This window comes from Dermochelys coriacea, chromosome 4 (genome assembly GCF_009764565.3).
Source record: "Dermochelys coriacea isolate rDerCor1 chromosome 4, rDerCor1.pri.v4, whole genome shotgun sequence".
Classification (NCBI taxonomy): domain Eukaryota; kingdom Metazoa; phylum Chordata; order Testudines; family Dermochelyidae; genus Dermochelys; species Dermochelys coriacea.
In genome coordinates, this window is record NC_050071.1 from 89,659,262 (window position 1) to 89,677,301 (window position 18,040).

The 18,040-nt window shown below is 36.0% G+C and overlaps 1 protein-coding gene across 4 annotated transcripts in view; it reads left to right on the plus strand.

Annotated features, from left to right (window-relative positions):
* Positions 1–14,756, plus strand: part of SGCZ (sarcoglycan zeta) — an 833,511-nt gene extending 818,755 nt beyond the window's left edge. For 3 of the 4 annotated variants that reach the window (XM_038400960.2, XM_038400961.2, XM_043513763.1), the window contains one exon: positions 11,842–13,404. In XM_038400960.2, coding sequence (XP_038256888.1) covers positions 11,842–12,036 — 195 coding nt within the window. In that variant the 3' untranslated portion in view covers positions 12,037–13,404. The other variant, XR_005292802.2, reaches the window with a different exon arrangement.
* The last annotated feature ends 3,284 nt before the right edge of the window (positions 14,757–18,040 follow it).

The following is an 18,040-nucleotide window of genomic DNA, read 5'->3' on the forward strand; positions in this document are numbered from 1 at the left end:
GTAAGCTCAGTCTGCAATGAAATACTATGCAGTTCGGTCCAGCAAAAAAGTAAATAATATAAAGAAACTATTTAATTGATACTGTATGTAAGAATCAGGTGTATACTGTAAGAAATGTTCTGGAACTCCCTGAATTTAAAAGTGGATTTACTCCAGCCTGGCTCATGCATTATTCTTTGTTTGCTTTCTAAAAAAACATGTGAATGGTTAAATTTTATTCAAGCCATTTCTCTCAGGAAAAAGAATGTTAACAAAATAGAAATGTGAGTATTTGCCCTAGAAATAGCATGGCATGGAATGCTGCTTAATATAGCAGCAGAGGACAAGTTTACCCAAATCTGTCACCAGAGTCCTGGTACAGAGACAGATATGAGCTAGGATTTTGCATACATACACAATTATATTGTGTGAATGTGCACAGAGAAAGTTAAATTGAAATTTTGTATCCAGCCAACGAATCTTAAATTTGGAATGATATCTTGACAAGGCCTGAGAAAGGAAGAGGTGTTCTATTTTCTAATTTTCCCCAATTCGGTTTAACTGCTCTCTCTCCTTAAAATGTTATTGCCTCTCTGAGAGATTGAAAGCTCCACTTCAATGATATACCACACCATCCATGTGATATTTCAGTGATCATTTCAGTATGAACAGATTTTTGGGGCAGGATTCTCTGCTTCTGTGGTCATTTATACTTGTGAAAAGGGGTATAAAATGTGACCAGAACAGAATGAGAATCAGATTCTTGGTTTTGTTGTAAGTCAGTTAATGTGTGATAGTGGTGCCTGGAAAATTACCTAAAAATGAAATAATATTAAGAAATCTTGGACAATAGCATCTAGAGAGCTCAGTTCCCAACTAGACAATTCAGTGAAGTGGCTAATTTTCAAATTCTTGGTGGAAATTGCTGGGTTCCAAGTACTTTTGAAAATCTGGCCACTTCATTTAGGTGCCTAACTGGGAACTGAGCTCTTTTGAAAATCTGTCGCCTTGTGTTTATATATCACATTTTCTGCAAAGAATCCCAAATGTTTCACAAACTATACAAAATGCATATAACAGCTTTGACATATACCCACATCAACCATTGCACAGCATGTAATAATGTATTACAATACATACAGGAATGTTGTGGCCAAGGACTCTCTGGGTCATAGCCTTACATTTATAAATGTTTCCAAAGGATCTTTAATTTCCATGCAGCATACTTAAAGCACAATGATAATTTTTCTGGCACTAAGCCTAGATTCTCCACTCTCATTCTGTGTACCATAGTACCTCCTCCTTTCAGTTTTTCTTCAAAGCCCACTTCTTCTCACAATCCCTTAAGAAGTTACTCTCATACTAGTGCAACCCTCAGAAAATCTCATTGAAAGAGAAGGAACCGATAAGATGCATCTCCAAAGACACAAGGAAAACAGCTGTTTTAGAGCAAAATTAAACCGTTTGGCTCAGCATTCTGCAAAGCACAGCATGTAGCCAAATGGGACACCCTAAAGGTATTGTATGTCACAGTAACTGTTTCTCCCATGATTCCCCCCAGCTATGTGGAGTACGTAAGCTACTTCATTCTTTGGGAGGAAAGGCTTATTTCCTTCTTATGCCTGGCTATTTTCATTGGCCATTGTGTCTGAGTGGAGGGAGTGAATTTGTGGCTCTGCCCATTCCCCGTCCACTCCTCACCCATTCTTAGCACTTTCCCATCCACTTTCTTACAGTGGACAATACAGGTTCAGTTCTTCTCTCACTTCAGAAGATGAGGAGGGGGCAAAAAGAATGTGTCCTATGTGGCCATGTTAGGACTAGTGACAATCTAGGTCTTATTTCTACTAGCCTCCAACTTCCCTCACCTTTGCCCAGTCTAACATGTCCTTGAGTCATCTTACATTTTCCACCTAGTGCCTGTGTCTTGCTCTACCTTTAATGGCATTTCTCATGTACTAATATAATACTCAAATGCTGAGAAGAGTGGCAGAACTTTTTTTAAACTGTTAGCTCTTTGAGGCAATGAGTGTGTCTTTAATTTCTCCATTTAGCACTATGCACATATATGGTGCTTTTACAAATGTTTTATAATAGTAATAATCACAGGTGCTGACTCTGTGGGTGGTCCAGGGTTAGAGCACCAATGGAAAAAAAAATTAGTGGATGCTTAACACCCACTGGCAGTCAGCTTCCCTCCTCCCCACCAGTGCCTCCCACCCACTAGCGGCCCGCCAATCAACTCTTCCCCATCCCTCCCAGCAGCTTCTGCCCACCGCACTCAGCTGTTCTGCAGCATGCAGAAGGTGCTGGGGGAGAAAGCAGGAGCAGGGATGGGGCATGCTTGGGGGGGGCATAACGGGTGGGAAGAGGTGGGGCTGGGTCTGAGGCAGAGTGGGGGTTGAGCACTCCTGGAGCAAGGAGGAAGGTGGCACCTGTGATGATAATTAATAATAATTGTGAACCAGTGGTTGTGAGGATAACCTCTAGCCCAAGGGTTGATCAGGGATTTTGTCATGTATCCTGACTGCTATTTGCCTTCCTAACCGTTCTTCTGAAGTACTGTTCTCTCATCTCCATGTAAGGTATTTTTGAAAAAGATATTCAATGACTTAGTTTAGTCTAGATACTTTGGTGATGAGCACCTAAGGAAAGTTAAATTGATTAGATTCTTTATCCAGAATTCAGATTTACTTACGTGTTCAAACTTAACTGCCTCTGGATGTCATGGTGTTGTAGGAAGATTCACAAAGCTATTTAGATGATAAAAGAAGGCCCCATTCTCAGATAAGTGTTGCAGATATTTTATTCCTAGCACAAGTCTCTGTTTAGAATGTTAATAAATTATATCAACACAAACCTGACAGGTTCTTGGCTGAATATCAAATTGGAGCATTTGTTCAATTCTTAAACCAACATGATAATCATGGAAACCAAAACTTTATACACATCTGGGATTTCCCAGGTGATTGATTCCATAATGATTTGTTAATTTATTAATAGTTGTCATGAAACATTACTTTCCTGCCCACTCCCTGACAGACAAATACCACCCTTTGTTACTCCCTAATAGAGAGTTATCATAGCCAAAATTATTTTATATGTTCATGGTACGTTGTTTAATTCTTCTAGTGCTGGTAATTTTTATGTTCAGCAAAAAACAGTTTTACCCTATGGATCTGCCCCTAAATAATCACAGGAATTCCATACTGGATCAGACCAAGGTCCATCATGTCTGGTATCCTCTCTCCAGCATTGGGCTGTACAAGATGCTTCAGTGGAAGATGCAAGCACTCTGCATAGGCAAATAATTCCCCCCCTTAGGACTCATCCTGATCTCTAACAAAGATTGCTTCAAGCATTGAAGCATGAAGATTAATATCCCTTCCACAACATTTTTGTTACCATTAATTATTATAACTGTGGATATTCTTGATCTCCATACAAATGTTCAATTCCTGCCTGCATCACATTAAATTTTTGTTCTTAGCAACTTCTTGTGGTATAGCAAGTGATATGAGGAGGTGGATGTAGAGATAACAGATATCTTTCCCTCTTCCCACTCCTCTCCTCCCCTCCGAAAAGCCCAGATGTCCTTATAATGCAAGGTTCTGGGAAACAAATAGTTCAAGATATTGCTAGCAGCCTATCACACTGTTTCCTTGAGGGTCAGCATTTCATCTGTTATCCAGGTCAGTGGTGATGGCAAATAGACTAACTGATGGAAGGTAGGGAATGGATGAGTAATGATCTGGTAGACTTAATCCAGTTCCTAAAGACAGATTTGCACATCAGAGCAGCAGTATCACAATTGCTGGAATGCATGTCCCCATGTGCTTTTTGTCACCTATAAATGATACTACCAGAAACACCAGAATACCATTCCAGTTCCCAGCAGATAAGCCAAAGACTTTTTGAGAATCAAGACTAAATTATCTTTTCATCCCTAGAAGTGGCCCTTCTAGAATACGTCTTGGTTGAGCAGTTTGGAAGAGCATGACTGTTGATGCCCATTTTGTATCTTTCTGTGGATGCACATGGGACTTCAGTGTTCAAGGCTAGCAGTCCAGCACCATACATTGTATAAGAAATTGACAAACCAAGTCAGTGGAGGAAAATTACATGAGAGAATTTATACCACAGAGACTAATACAATTAAAAAATATTCCTAATAAATAGTTTACAATTGGTTTCCTTGTTAACTCACTGATGACTAGAGAGTTTATCATTATTGTTCTATTCGTATATCACATTCTTAAGTGCAATCAGACACATTTTAAAAGTAATCTTTGCCTTTCTGTAATAAACACAGCCTTTCTCAGTCAGTCTTTGTGCACACGGTGTTTGCCGTATTTGAGACTAGAGGTTTTGTACTAAAATAGTTCTTTCGTTTTGTTCACATATTGCCTAATCAAATTGAATTTATAAGGTTTGGAGACAGTTACTTATTCTGTACATCACTTGAGATAAATTTGTTATAACCATATTAGCAGAACATTATAAATTTACCATGGATTAAACAGTGAAAGATATATTTCCCTTTTATTTAAGAAGAACTTTAAAGTTTTGTGGGTTTGTTGTTTTTTTTTTTTTTGAAGAATATAACTGTTTACCAGATACTTTTCCTCCAGTCCTATTTCTTGTACAGTATAATCCTTAGCCTCCCACAGCACAAATTGAAAATCTTTGCAATCATTCTGCCTTCTGCTCTTTGATGCATTTTATTTTTATTTACTTCAGTATTATAACAATCTTTTTATCCATATTATAAATAATAATGCATGATCCCAGATTGAATACTGGAGGCTGTAATTTAGTCTCAGGTTCTGCTACCCTTTATAAAGCACTTGAGCTGCACCCTTGTGATTCAAGGCATCAGCAGAATCTTTTGATTCAGTTACAGCTTGGCATTTAATTGTGAACTATGTATTACTCCATAAATAAACCATAGCCAATGGTTTAAAGCAGCAATCATTTACACATAAAATGGAATCGGAAACTCTGGACATTAAGAAATCCTATCAGCTCACATAAGAGGAAAAAAGAACTTCCATCTTTAGAAATGCACCCCCCGGTCTGCTGGTTGACTATTACTTCCACATATAAACACAGTAGAAAAGTTCAAAGATGTTCAGATCATTTTTGAATAATGCTATTTGCATCCTGTCACATGGGATTATTTCTGTCCTTCATTGGATACATATGCTAATGTTACCAACTCAAATACCTGCAAGTGCAAATTTCAAACTCGGTTTCTGTGAACACTTGAGCCTGTTCCTTTGTACAGTAATTGGCTTTCCACAAACATCTGTGCTTGTAAAAATTGAACGCTCAAATGTTCAGAGAAAACAAACTTAAAAGAAATGAGATCATGCCTGAATTCATTAAAAATGTGAACAGATATCTCTGAATGCTTTTTTTGCACCATTCTACACTGCACTGATTCTTTAACATCTCAGATAATGTGTGCTTAGCATGATTTAATGTTACAAAATAAATGATCTCAGAAGTGAAGAATTTTGAAATATTTCTGAACAACTCCTATAAATAGCTACTTTGGTGCTGGAAAATACATACTGAAGCACAAATTCTTACTTTTTCAGTAGGTATTAATAATTGAAGAATATTTCACAAACAATGTCTCTGTCACCAAAATATAGGGTATAATATCATCTAACTTGTATATAGTGTTTTTGTCTTCAAAGCATTTTACAAATGCACCTAATATATTAATGCATTTGGCCCCAGTCGCCAGCTTTGTTTCAATATTTAACCATCCTCAAAAGCCATTCATTGTCTCATGCTTGTTATGTCTTTGCTTCTGCAAACAGATGCCCTATTGTGCACTGATATGTTGGCACAGAGTCTCATTCATTGTAATTTATCACTGCATGGACACAGGGGTCTAGGCTTGTGCATCTATTTTCAGATTGTAAGTCATACGTTGCAATAAATGGTTGAAAATTCACCATGGAGGATTTAACCTCAAAACCTTTTTTACTGCAAGTGTACCAATGCAAAGAACATTATTCCTGTTATTATTAAACTAGTAAAAGTTGCAGTAAAACAGTTCTTATATATTCACTGGTTAGATAAATAATGCAAATCAGTCTGAATCTCTGAGAACAGAATTACACTCTACTTGGGCAACCCAATGTGAAATTTAATTAGCACCAATACCCTCACGTCAGGGCAGCATGAAATAATCTTAATGTGTTAATTTCATATTATACAAATATACATAAAGATTTAAAAACACACAAGAAATCATGTTCTAACCCACGAAAGCTTATGCCCAAATAAATTTGTTAATCTCTAAGGTGCCACAAGGACTCCTCGTTATTTTTGCTAATAGAAAATTAAAATGTTTTGATTTTGCCTCATGAAGGCTTGTTTCCTCTTTCTTAGAATGTCCAGTTATAACAAATGGAGGTTGAATTCAGTGAATAAGTGTTGAAGGAAAGGAATAAAAATGGTTAAAAGTTTGAAGGAATGGGCTGTCTGGTAATAGAATGTTAAAAGGGCCACAGTTTGGGTGCTAAACTTGTATTTTCAAACATACCAACATGTGAAAACTGCATTGATGGGAGCCTAGTGACCCAATTTGTGAAAACAACCATCTGTGTTTACAAAACAATAATATATGCAAACTAATGCACAGAAAAGACCCCACCCTGGGCCAAATCCTCAGTTGGTGTAAATCAGCATAGATCCATTGTACTTGGTAAAGCTTGTGAGAACCAAAGAGCTAATTTAGAAGAAACAGATTAGGCTCCTAGGTGGATTGGCCGATATCCACCAGAGATTTTCAGTAATTCTGGCTCAAATTACTTACTGGGAGAAAGTTGACTTAATATCCTTTTAATAAATTGTTATTAAAGTTAATCAACAAACAAAAATGAAATCAAAACTTATCACTAAGGCTAAACTACTGTAAGCCAACCAAGGGTTCAACAATTAAATTGTTAAACTGAGGTCAAAATAAGATCAAATAGACAAGTTAACAGCAATATTGAAATTAAGCAAAACATTTAGTCAAATCATCAAATTAATACAGCAGATGATCTATCTGTTTAAGTTCAAAAAGATGAGTCCTAAAAGGAGGTAGCTCGCTATCTATTGAGTAACAGACCCCAATTAGAGAATTTCCCTATGACAACAAAATCAGCTTAGCTAGTTGAATATTTTAATACTAAAATCAAATTATTATTTACCACTAGGTCATATCCTCTGAGCCAATTGAAGCTTCCACCTTAGATTTCACTATTATATATAGAGCTAATCTGTTTCATCTTCCCTGCCTCCACAAAACACATAAGACATTAACAAAACACTAGGATAAACAAAGTTGAGCAGCTCTCACTGAACAGATTATAGCTGACAGCTTAATTTCTCTGGCCTCTTTCACAGAAGGGGAACACTCATTCAGTGCTTTTACAAAGCAGAGTTTAGGGCTATTTAGATTGTGGCAGGAAGGGGAGTATTCATTAGCACTTCCCCATGTGGTCTGTACAGGGGAATCCTCAGCCAGGAAACTACAAGTGGTTTGGAAACTTAACAGGGCAGAGAATCTGCCCCACAGTATTGACTGTGATCCCTTGACCTTTGTGGAATTACATGTTTGAAACCCAGGCGTGAAACTGCTGATCTAGGGAGTCTGTCACAATCTCAAATGCTGATGAATTGCAAGGTGAATCTTACTGTTTATAATTACAGAAGACCGTGGGTGGAGAGTGGGCTATATTGGTGTCTTTAAGACACCTTTGCACCTTCCTGACCCTGGGCATGCCCCAGAGGACTTGCAAGGGGGTCCTTGGAAGGGAACTTTACAGCTGTTTTCTACTGTTCCCATGTTGGGAGAATCATTATGGCATTGAGGGGCCAGAGCTGTAATGAGTAACCCTTCAGCCCTTAAAGAAAAGGAGTACTTGTGGCACCTTAGAGACTAACAAATTTATTTGAGCATAAGCTTTCGTGAGCTACAGCTCACTTCATCAGATGCATTCAGTGGAAATTTTTTCTGTCTAGGTTAACTCTAAAAGTCTGGCGCCAATACTAGTTCAGCTTTCCCCACTGTAGCAATATCAGATGCTCAAATGTAGATGGGCCATCAATCGTTTTTATCCATGTCAACTAGACCTGCTCTGAGCAAGGTTACACCACAATGTGAGCCTACGTTAGCCAGGTAGCCTGTCTGCATTTCCCCTTAGTGCTAATATCAGCAGAGCTGAAAATTTTTCCACTGAATGCATCCGATGAAATGAGCTGTAGCTCACGAAAGCTTGTGCTCAAATAAATGTGTTAGTCTCTAAGGTGCCACAAGTACTCCTTTTCTTTTTGTGAATACAGACTAACATGGCTGCTACTCTGAAATCTGAGTCCTTACTTCAACAAAATTCTGAAAATTGATTTCAACAGGAATTTTGCCCAAGTGGGGATTATAATAGCTGGGAAATTTGGCTCAAAACAATTTTGAAACCCTTTGTTTTGTTTTTTTTATTTAGTCTGTTACAATATTTTGTTTTAATGTAATAGCTTTTTTCATATTGTTTTTCTGTCTAGTCAAATATCTTGTATACTTCCACTGGAAATTGTCCTTTCTTTTCTTCACATGTCATGTCATGCCTGATTCTGGCCTAGATATGGTTTGTGAACTACTGTAACCAAAAACTTACTTGTGGTACACAATTTTCAAAAGGAAAGCATTTAATGAACATCCAGAGCTAATGTAAGAGAGCACTTTGTCAAAGTATTGCTACTGAACATGAAAAAAATCAAAGAATTTCATAATCTTGTTGCCCAAATCCTAGGACCCTCAACATAATTTTACAGTAAACACATCCCTGCTAGTAGCTCTAACGCCTTTAAAAATTTCTCATGGCAAGAGAATGCTCTTTTATGAATTCCCATTGAGGTTTGGATCTTATTTGTCAAAAGGTTCACTTCGCTTTGATTTGTTCCTTATGAAAATCATTATATCACAAGGCTATCTTGTCAAATAATAATGTAGTATTGCCCTTTCTTTTGTTACCACTCCATTTGCATGATGTCATATTGCATGGCCAAATGCATGTCTCATAGCAATTGCCAAATGCATGCCTCATAGAAAGAAAACAAGAATGCTGCTTTTATATTGTAGCAAAACCAAAATCAAGTTGTCACAGCACCACAATGTGAAATCTGAAGTAGAAATTAAAGTTAAGCAACATTCCAAATCTTCAGATGACTAGAAAAAAAAATTGCAGCAGATTCTCTTCTGACTTACACCAGAATCATTCCATTTAAGTTCCCATCTACAGCAGTACAACACACCTATGTTGAGGTTCTTCACAAGTGCAGCTACAATGATATAAAAAAGACCATTATAGATTCAGAGATTATAAATCCAGAAATCTAGATTATAAGGGCGTGGAACTTCCCTAAATTAATTCCTGTTTGAACTAGAGCATATATTTTAGAAAAACATCCAATCTTGATTTAAAAATTTCCAGTGATAGAGAATTTACCATAATCCTGGTGAAGTTGCACTAGTGATTAATTACCTTCACTGTTAAATATTTATACTTTATTTCTAGTCTGAAATTTGTCTAGGTTCAACTTCAGTCATTTGATTTTGTTATACCTTTGCCTGCTAGAATGAATACCCCTGCATTGTGCGTACTTTAGACTGTAATTGTCACCCATTAATCGTCTCTTTGATAAATGTAATAGATTGAGCTTCTTTAAGGAATGTTTTCCAGTCCTTTAATGATTTTCATGCCTCTTCTCTGAACACTCCCATTTATCACAGTCCTTCTTGAATTATGGACAGCAAAACTGGACACAGTATTCCAGCAGCAGTCACACCAGTGCCATATCATCTCTTGTAGCAGGATTGCCGTTTATTGACCACCCACTTGTGGCCAGAGGTGACTCCGCAGCACACTAACTCTGTTTCCCCTCTTCAGGGCCACTTAGGAACTCCCCGCAGTATTTCTATGGACTACTCCCAACCACCACATGGGGCTGGGTTAATAGATGAAAGCAGTACAAAGTGGTCCTCAATATCTCCAAAATAAACACAATAGTTCAAACTCATCTCAGGTTCTTCTCCAGCATACGGAGCTCTTTTTCTACCCCAGACTGTTCTTCTGGACCCGTGATGCTGTCCTTCCTATCAGGAGTCAGCCTACTGGCTCTGGCATCCTTCTCCCTGTCACCGCACTTTCTGTGCATTATTTTGTCGGGAGTAATGTCAGTCGGACAAGCCTATAACTACGCAGGTTATCCTGTTCACCCTTTCTTGGTTCTAGGAAGACGGCACACCATCCTGTTGTCTTTCTGCCTCTTTCAGAATGTTCTTTCCATTCTTAGTATGGAATCTCCAACAAGGATCATCTGTCTTCCTTGGACAGTTGGCGATCTCTTTGTGGGCACATTTGATTGCCTTGTGGGTTATGATATGTCCCATACAGCTCTGTGTTCAGAGATTTTCTGCAGTTTCCTCACTGACCATATAACAATAGGATACTTCTAGCTGTGTAGAATTCCTCTTGGTCTTCTCTCTGGTATATCATAGCCTTCCAATCCTCATCCACTTTTGCTAGGGGATTAGTGGTGCTTTCCTGTGGCTTCTCTGACATTTGCAGCTGGTGTTGAATATAAAAGAATTTTTGCCTACTGAATGGAGTAGTATGTATGCTATACCATTATGCATTCTATATATTTGCTGCCTATAATGTGGTAGATAACATTTTAAAGCACTGGGCAGTATTTCAGGATCCCCACCACCTCATAAGTCTCATAGTGCTATCTCCAGGGCTTGTGTCTGCACTGAAACACCTTCTGCTGTTTAGAGTTTCTAGAGTTGCACCTAGGGCAATGGCTGATCTTGCTTTAGCTTGTTGTGGAACTTTCTTACTCAAACTATCTTCCTCAGTTCATTCCTCATTAATTTAATTTAAAAAAACAACAAAACAACCACCAAACATCTAAAAGCTCACTTTTTTCAGAGGTTTTTTCTCTATCAGTAAGCCCCTCTGAAGGACTTACTTTTTTATTATTTTATTCATCTGTTTTGATGAAGATTCAGATGTAGTTATTTTTTCAGCACCCTGAGCAATTTCCCAGATGGCTGAAGTACTTTCTAAACATTATAAAACTATTTATAAACAAATTCATGATCACATTATCCTTTCCAAACTGGTCAGCCTCAGAATATTTAGTGTTGTTTCTGATGAGAGAAAGTAAAAAAGGACATTTCCGACTTAGATAGAATATTCAGAAATCAAATGGTTATAGTTTGATTGTGCTCTTAATAAGACTTAAACCTTTTTCATCTGATTTCAAATCCAGTAAGCACATTATCTAATGTATGTGAACACACATGATTATTTAACTATTATGTGTATGTAGTTATTGTTAAGACTATACAGTTTAGCATATTTCACCACAAATTTTCTGCTACTTAAAGTAATACATGGGGGAATAACCTTTAATAGCACTTCACACTCATTAAAATATGAATTTTTTGAGGTAGGAAGACGCTACCCTGCCTGGAATGAATGAATTTCTATCATAAAAGATACAAGAGAAAAATCAACCTGTTCAGGAAACGTTCTTAGAATGTTATTGTATGGGCACCCACTTATGGTTGAATAAATGTCTTGGGTGAGGAGTTAAGAGGTATTTGCATAAACTGTAATTATGTGCACTAATGTGTGTTCAAAGGCACATGCCAGCAATACCAGTAGAAATGTATGTTGTTTAGATATTCATATTAATCTCTCAGGTACACATTAGAATAAAGTTTTTAAAATATTTTATATAAAGGATGGAAAAACAAATTAAATTTAGTTGTTTTTCTTTTTTTTCCCCCTGCAGATATTTTTAAATGCAGATATAATCCGACTGGGAAATCTACCAATGGGTTCCTTTTCATCTTCCCCATCTAGCTCCTCAACTCCTCGACAGACTATCTATGAGCTCTGCGTTTGTCCCAATGGTAAACTGTACCTTTCCCTGGCAGGAGCAGGCTCTACTTGTCAATCCAGTAGCAACATCTGTTTGTGGAGCTGAAATGACTCCAGTTTCTCCTCACACCAGAATAGCCTTTTGTTACTGTCCCTCTGCTTCACAGTTCTGCTCGGTTTCCTTGTGACAAGTTTGACGCTTCAAATGGCCCACAGAGCAACTTCTTCCAGTGTAAGCAGGAATACAACGCTGCCTTCTCTTGTGGCTCATGTTACCACTCAACGTAGAGATGGGAGTGAGATATTCAAAAATAAATGTAATCTTCATCAGGAAACCTGGATCATAATATCATCTTTTGTCCAAAAGGGAGAATAACACAGGTGCCTTTGCTACGTGAAGTGAAGCACATAGTTTTAGTTTTATGCAGGACCTGGATATGAACTGCACACGTATATACAGTACTTATACAAATTAGCCCAGAATCCAATTGTGAGATGAATAGGTAACCCCTGGATGATAATTAACTTCACTGTCTGAAAGCACAATTTTCCATTCATCTTTTTGGATGTAAACTTTTATCCCTGAATTTTAAAATTTTGAAGCATTGTGTGATGCTTGCTTTATTAAACAATTAAAATTCAGTACATGGTTTTTAACAAAAAAAGAAAAAAGAAAAAAAAGAGAGACAGAATCCCTCTGAGTTTTGTTTCTTTAAAACAAATGTGTTGTTACTCCGTCTTCTAAGTCTAGGGTTTTGTATATTTAGGTAAATTTTGAAAGCACTCAGCAATATTAAATTTACAGAATTCAAAAGACATCCACTCTTGTTTGTCAGATCTGAATAGCCTTACACAGTTATTAGTGGGTTATTGTACATGAAGTGATTGCTTTAAGTAAAACATACAGTTTCTGGAAAAGAAGAACAGGATAAAGAGGGAAATATTGATGATATGGAACTCTCTGATCAAATAGGTTTTTTTCAGAAGACGTTTATGATTGGCAAAAAAAAGACACTTCAGAAGTATATCTTGTCCATTTTATAGCATTTATCGCTTGTCTATCCACTGTCATAACATAATACGTAAATACTAATGTAATGCATAACACCAAGAAGCAATTCATTTACAACTGGAATGCCCCCCTCAGATTTATTATTCTTTTTTCTTTTGTCATCTGCTATTAACGTTTTTAAAGTAATAGCATTAAAAATCCATGAGCAAATATGAAATGACATAGAATATTAACAAATACATTGATATTGTGTTGACTCCACCAGGTCTGTGTTTAGATAAAGCTATCATATTTCCACTCAGCTTTCAATAGTAACTCTCTTTTTGACTAGCTTGACCTGGGTATTTAGTTCTGTTCCATTTTTCATTACCTGTTTTCTAGTAATTGAGCTCCTGCAAAAGACACTTTGGTATATTGTTGATAAATTTGTCTCACTGCTGCTTAACAAGAGTATCTTGAAAATTGCAGAATCCAGGAATGTAAAACAGATAAAAAATGTTTCCTATTGTGGGAAGATGACTTGATAACAATAAGGTAAGTGTGCTTTTAAATATTATCTTTTCAGTTATCCCACTCAGCTCATAGTTTTTGCTGTGTCTAACTATAAGAACACCAGTGCAATGACTTGCTTCCAAAGCTAACTCTGAAGTTGGGGAGAGCAGTATTAAAAGGGTAAAAAATAAATGAAAAAATAAAAAGTGAAACTTGGCAACCATAATAATGTGATTAATTTTCTGTTTTAGTCTCATCTATAGGGTTTATTTTGTTCACTACAGTGACATTCACCCTTATGAAGAAGACCAGCACAAGGTCTATACACTGCTTCACAGGTACTTGGCCTTGTTCTAGTCTTATGTGCAGGGATGAATTTCACCAAAAAGGAAGAGCTATCCCCTCCGCTACTACATAGTCAAACAAGGATTTTAATTAGACTACTTCATTTGCTCAGATTTCTTCAGCTGTTAACTATTGAGTTTTGAGACTTTAATTCCTTGTCTTTAATAAAGAAAAATACTTCTGTTTGTTAGTCATTTGTTTTACTTTTTCTGGTATGCTAATTCTCTGAATACAGGAAATAAAGTAGCAGCATTGTAAGAAAACTGTAGGAATTGTCAATGTTTACTTGACCTTCAAACGACCTTATGAGGAAAGAGATATCTTTCATTTGGGCACATAGGTAACAAAACATAGGTAACATAGGTAACAAAATGTATGTGTAAAACTCATCAACACAAATGATATTCCAAGGAGAGGAGGACACCACTGAATGAGTGTGTGTGTCTGAGCTCATACATTCTATCACCTGTGCTCACGTGCGTATGCTGGTAATTTAAAAGATGGGCAAAAAATTGCAGAGAATCATTGATTTGGTTAATTTAACCCTTTGTGCTGTTCTCAAAGTGTTCGTGAATAGACTGAATAATTCTTTGCTGTTTAAAGTGTATTGCAGAATATTTGTGCAAACAAATGTCAGCCTGTGGGAACGGCTTGCAATAGTTTGCTGTGAGTATTCCCTTGAGTATTCTCCATTCATGATATTCAAACTGTATGAGTGGTCACCTGAATACGATAGAGTTTTGGTTCCCTGGCTGAATGACCTAACTTGTATAAACTACTTCTGCGTGAACTGAAATTCATTACATTGCAAAAACAAATTTAATTATGTGATGAGATTAATTTTAGCTACAAGACTGAATTCATTTTCCACTAACATTTGTATGTTCGGTATTGCCAACTCTTGCAAATGTTAATGTGAGTCTTGTGAAATTGGACATTTTATTTTAAGCCCCAGCTCCTGGAAACAAGTGAATATGTAAGAACCTCAGCATTCATTTTTTAAAAAAATAAGTTTCTAGTTCTCAAGGTTATGGAGAAAAGCTTAAAAATGTGACCCAATTTTTTAAAAAAAGGCAGAAGGAAAATAACAAGAATGGAAAAATTATTTTAAGCCAATCTCATGATTTTGGAGGCCTGACTGATGAATTTTGAATGCTTTGAGTTGGCAGTACTGAAAACCTTACTTGTATGTATGTTTATGAAGAGCAAATAAGAAGGAATGCTGAAACAAACCATAGTTACAAGTTCCTAAAATGCTTTAAATTGATGTTCCTCCCTGTTTCCCAGTTCAACTGGTGATAGTGCTAAAAAAAAAATGCAGTTGCAAACACCCATACATTTAATTTTTGATGGAGGGCAAGTGGATGCTCTCAGCAAATAGATCACACAGAAACAGGGAGTGATATCACTACATTTCGACTATTGATTTTATGAAGCTGAGGTGTAAAGTAAAGGAGGTCGCATGTTCAAAACCGAAGGATGTTTTTCATTGCTGTCTTTGCCACTTGTCACCTTTCTGCCTTGCTCTGCTCATGATAAAGCAACTGCAACCCTTTCCCCCATTAGTATGCTTGACTAGCTGAATGATCGATACCCCTCTTTAGAAAAGGTATGCAACTTCTCGTCATGGCTAAGGCAACAGCTTCCGAATTTCCAAGTCATTGCATTGTGACAGCTGCAGGGCAGAGGTGAGAGTCCCAAAAGCATTTTTAAACCTTTTTCTTTTAAATTAGTAAATGTCCAATTAGGAAAATAATACCTGGGGCTAAAAAATAATCCTCTAAGGTGCTTTATAATATATGAATACATGTATCACATACTGCCTTTTTTTATTAGCCTATTAGCTTTGGCACTACTGAAGTGGTTTTGTAGTTGGCTCACCTCCTCAGAATTGCTCATATGGCCACAATGAAATATAAAAAAAGACCTTGTTAGCTACATGTATTAATATTTATTACAATATAATATGTTGTAAAAATGTCCCTGTTATAATAGAAAAGGATACTGTTTCTTTCTTGTTTAAAAAAACCAAACAAACATTGAATGACCTCTTTGAACACTGTTACCTGTATGGTTTTCTACTGCAGTTCATTCACTGGTTAAATGTTAAAGACCAAAGACTGACACTTCTATTATATCTAATAGTATGACACAGCTGCTTCCACTAATTCAGTTGGAAGGAAGAGAGGAGAAGTTGTAATTACAACATGAAATGGTAATGTACTTTTGCTCTGTGCAGCATTTTGAGATGTAGATTTTTTTTTCCAGTGGGATAGTGTGTCAGTGTCCAATTATATTGTTCTTCAGACATAACAGGATCTTTCACTGTTTGAGATCATGAGAAGAGGAAAGAATGTGTATTCCAAAATGTACCAAAAAGTTGCTTACTTCAACTGAATTTATAATTTACATTGTTTTGCTTGCACAGTGGTTGGACCGGATAACACAATTCACTTTAGACCAATTTAGAAACAGAGGGCTATTTAGTATGGATTGAAGAAACAGCCATAGGGACTGAAAGAAGTTGACGACGGATGTTAAGGATATTCAGCTGTAATGCCTGTGATTTTTTAGGGTTTCTAAATCATTGAATATATGTTAACAAAATAAAAGCCAAACTTAGAATATTGGACATATCAGCTGATTCACTGTAATGCAGATGCAAACTGGGTAAGAGTTTGAGGGTTGTATTGTTTAAAACCATACTTCAAAAAAAAATCTGCTAACCATTTTTTGTTTTGTTTTGTAACCATCATGTTAATGTTTTTCTTGTGTGTATAGATATATAAAAAGATGGAAATATTTTCTTACACATACTATGCAATGTTTGTAAAATTGCAATATTACCAAAATAACAAAAGCTGTGCTTTTGTACTCTCTTGCTTTATGTAATACAAATCTTTTTATATTTAAATTGATTTTGTCTTATAAATTGTAGATAACAACATATTTATTCAAAGCAGTATACTGTATATTCAAGTTTTTTTGTTTGTTTTTTTAATGAAATAACAGCAAGGTTTTGGAAGTTGGAAATTACTTTTCTTGAAAAGGTGGAACTTCTATAGCATGTAATTAACACATAGAATTTACGATCTGTACTGTACTTCTTCGTATTTGGTCTTTGTATTTTCATCTGGTGCTACCGTATAACCACAATGTGATAGATGAAATAGGAAAACAATGAACAGAATTCATTCAGGATGCTCAAATGTCAAGGGGAGACTAGAAATGTTACTATTGATGAGAAACCTGTTTTTTTCTGAGTAATTTCTATTTAAAGATAACTTCTGTTAGCACATTTCCTTTTTTGTTTTGTCTAAATTTGCAATTTGGTAATAATTTTTCTTGGTTCAATCTAATTTTCTAAACTACATACAAAACAGGGACTACTGGAGATTGTTTTGATTTTAAAAAAACAAACAAATACCAACAACATATTTAGATTGACTATTTTGCAGACATTCCAACCTGCAAAATGAATGGATTTATTTTCATGCCAGGCTTGTAGAAGTTAAAACTAAGGGAATGATTCTAATTTATACTAAGGCAACTTTGCACTACTCTTTTGAAGAAAAGGAGCCTTAAAGTCAACATAAATTACATTTGTACCTACTTAGACCTCCTTAACCCTAGAGCTGGTTGGAAATTTGTAGGTGAAATGTTTTTTGGTTGAAAAGTCCTGTTGTGTTGAAAGCAAGACTGTTTGTGAAAATGCATCACTTTCAATGAATCTCCTTACAAAAATATTCTTGGAAGAAGTATTTCAAGATGTTTAAACACTTTTGAAACAAAAAAAATCAGTTTTTCTGGTTTTACTTTTTATTTCAAAATTTAAGTTAATTAGACTGAAAAAAGTTAAAAAAGAAAAAAAACAGGTTGAAATTTAAATGAAATATTTCAAAATGATCAGACCAAAATGTTTCAACTGACTTGAACAAAACAATAGTGTGGCTTTTTAGTTCACAAAAATGTTTGAGATTTTGACTTTTTATCCCAATCTAGAACAAGAAAAAACTATGAACTCTTGAAAATATTATCTGGACGGAAAACCATTTCTACTTTACACTGTCAGAGTAGTGTAAAGTGGCCTTAATGTAATTGTGAATCAGGCTTATGTTGACTAATTCAAAAATACAATGCAGTATTCAATAAAACAAAAATATTCTGACCCATTCTATGCAGGCATGAATTAGTCATTCCCATCCCACTAAACCTGTATAAGTAAGTATAATTTTATATACTCTTCTATTTTTAAGAGAAT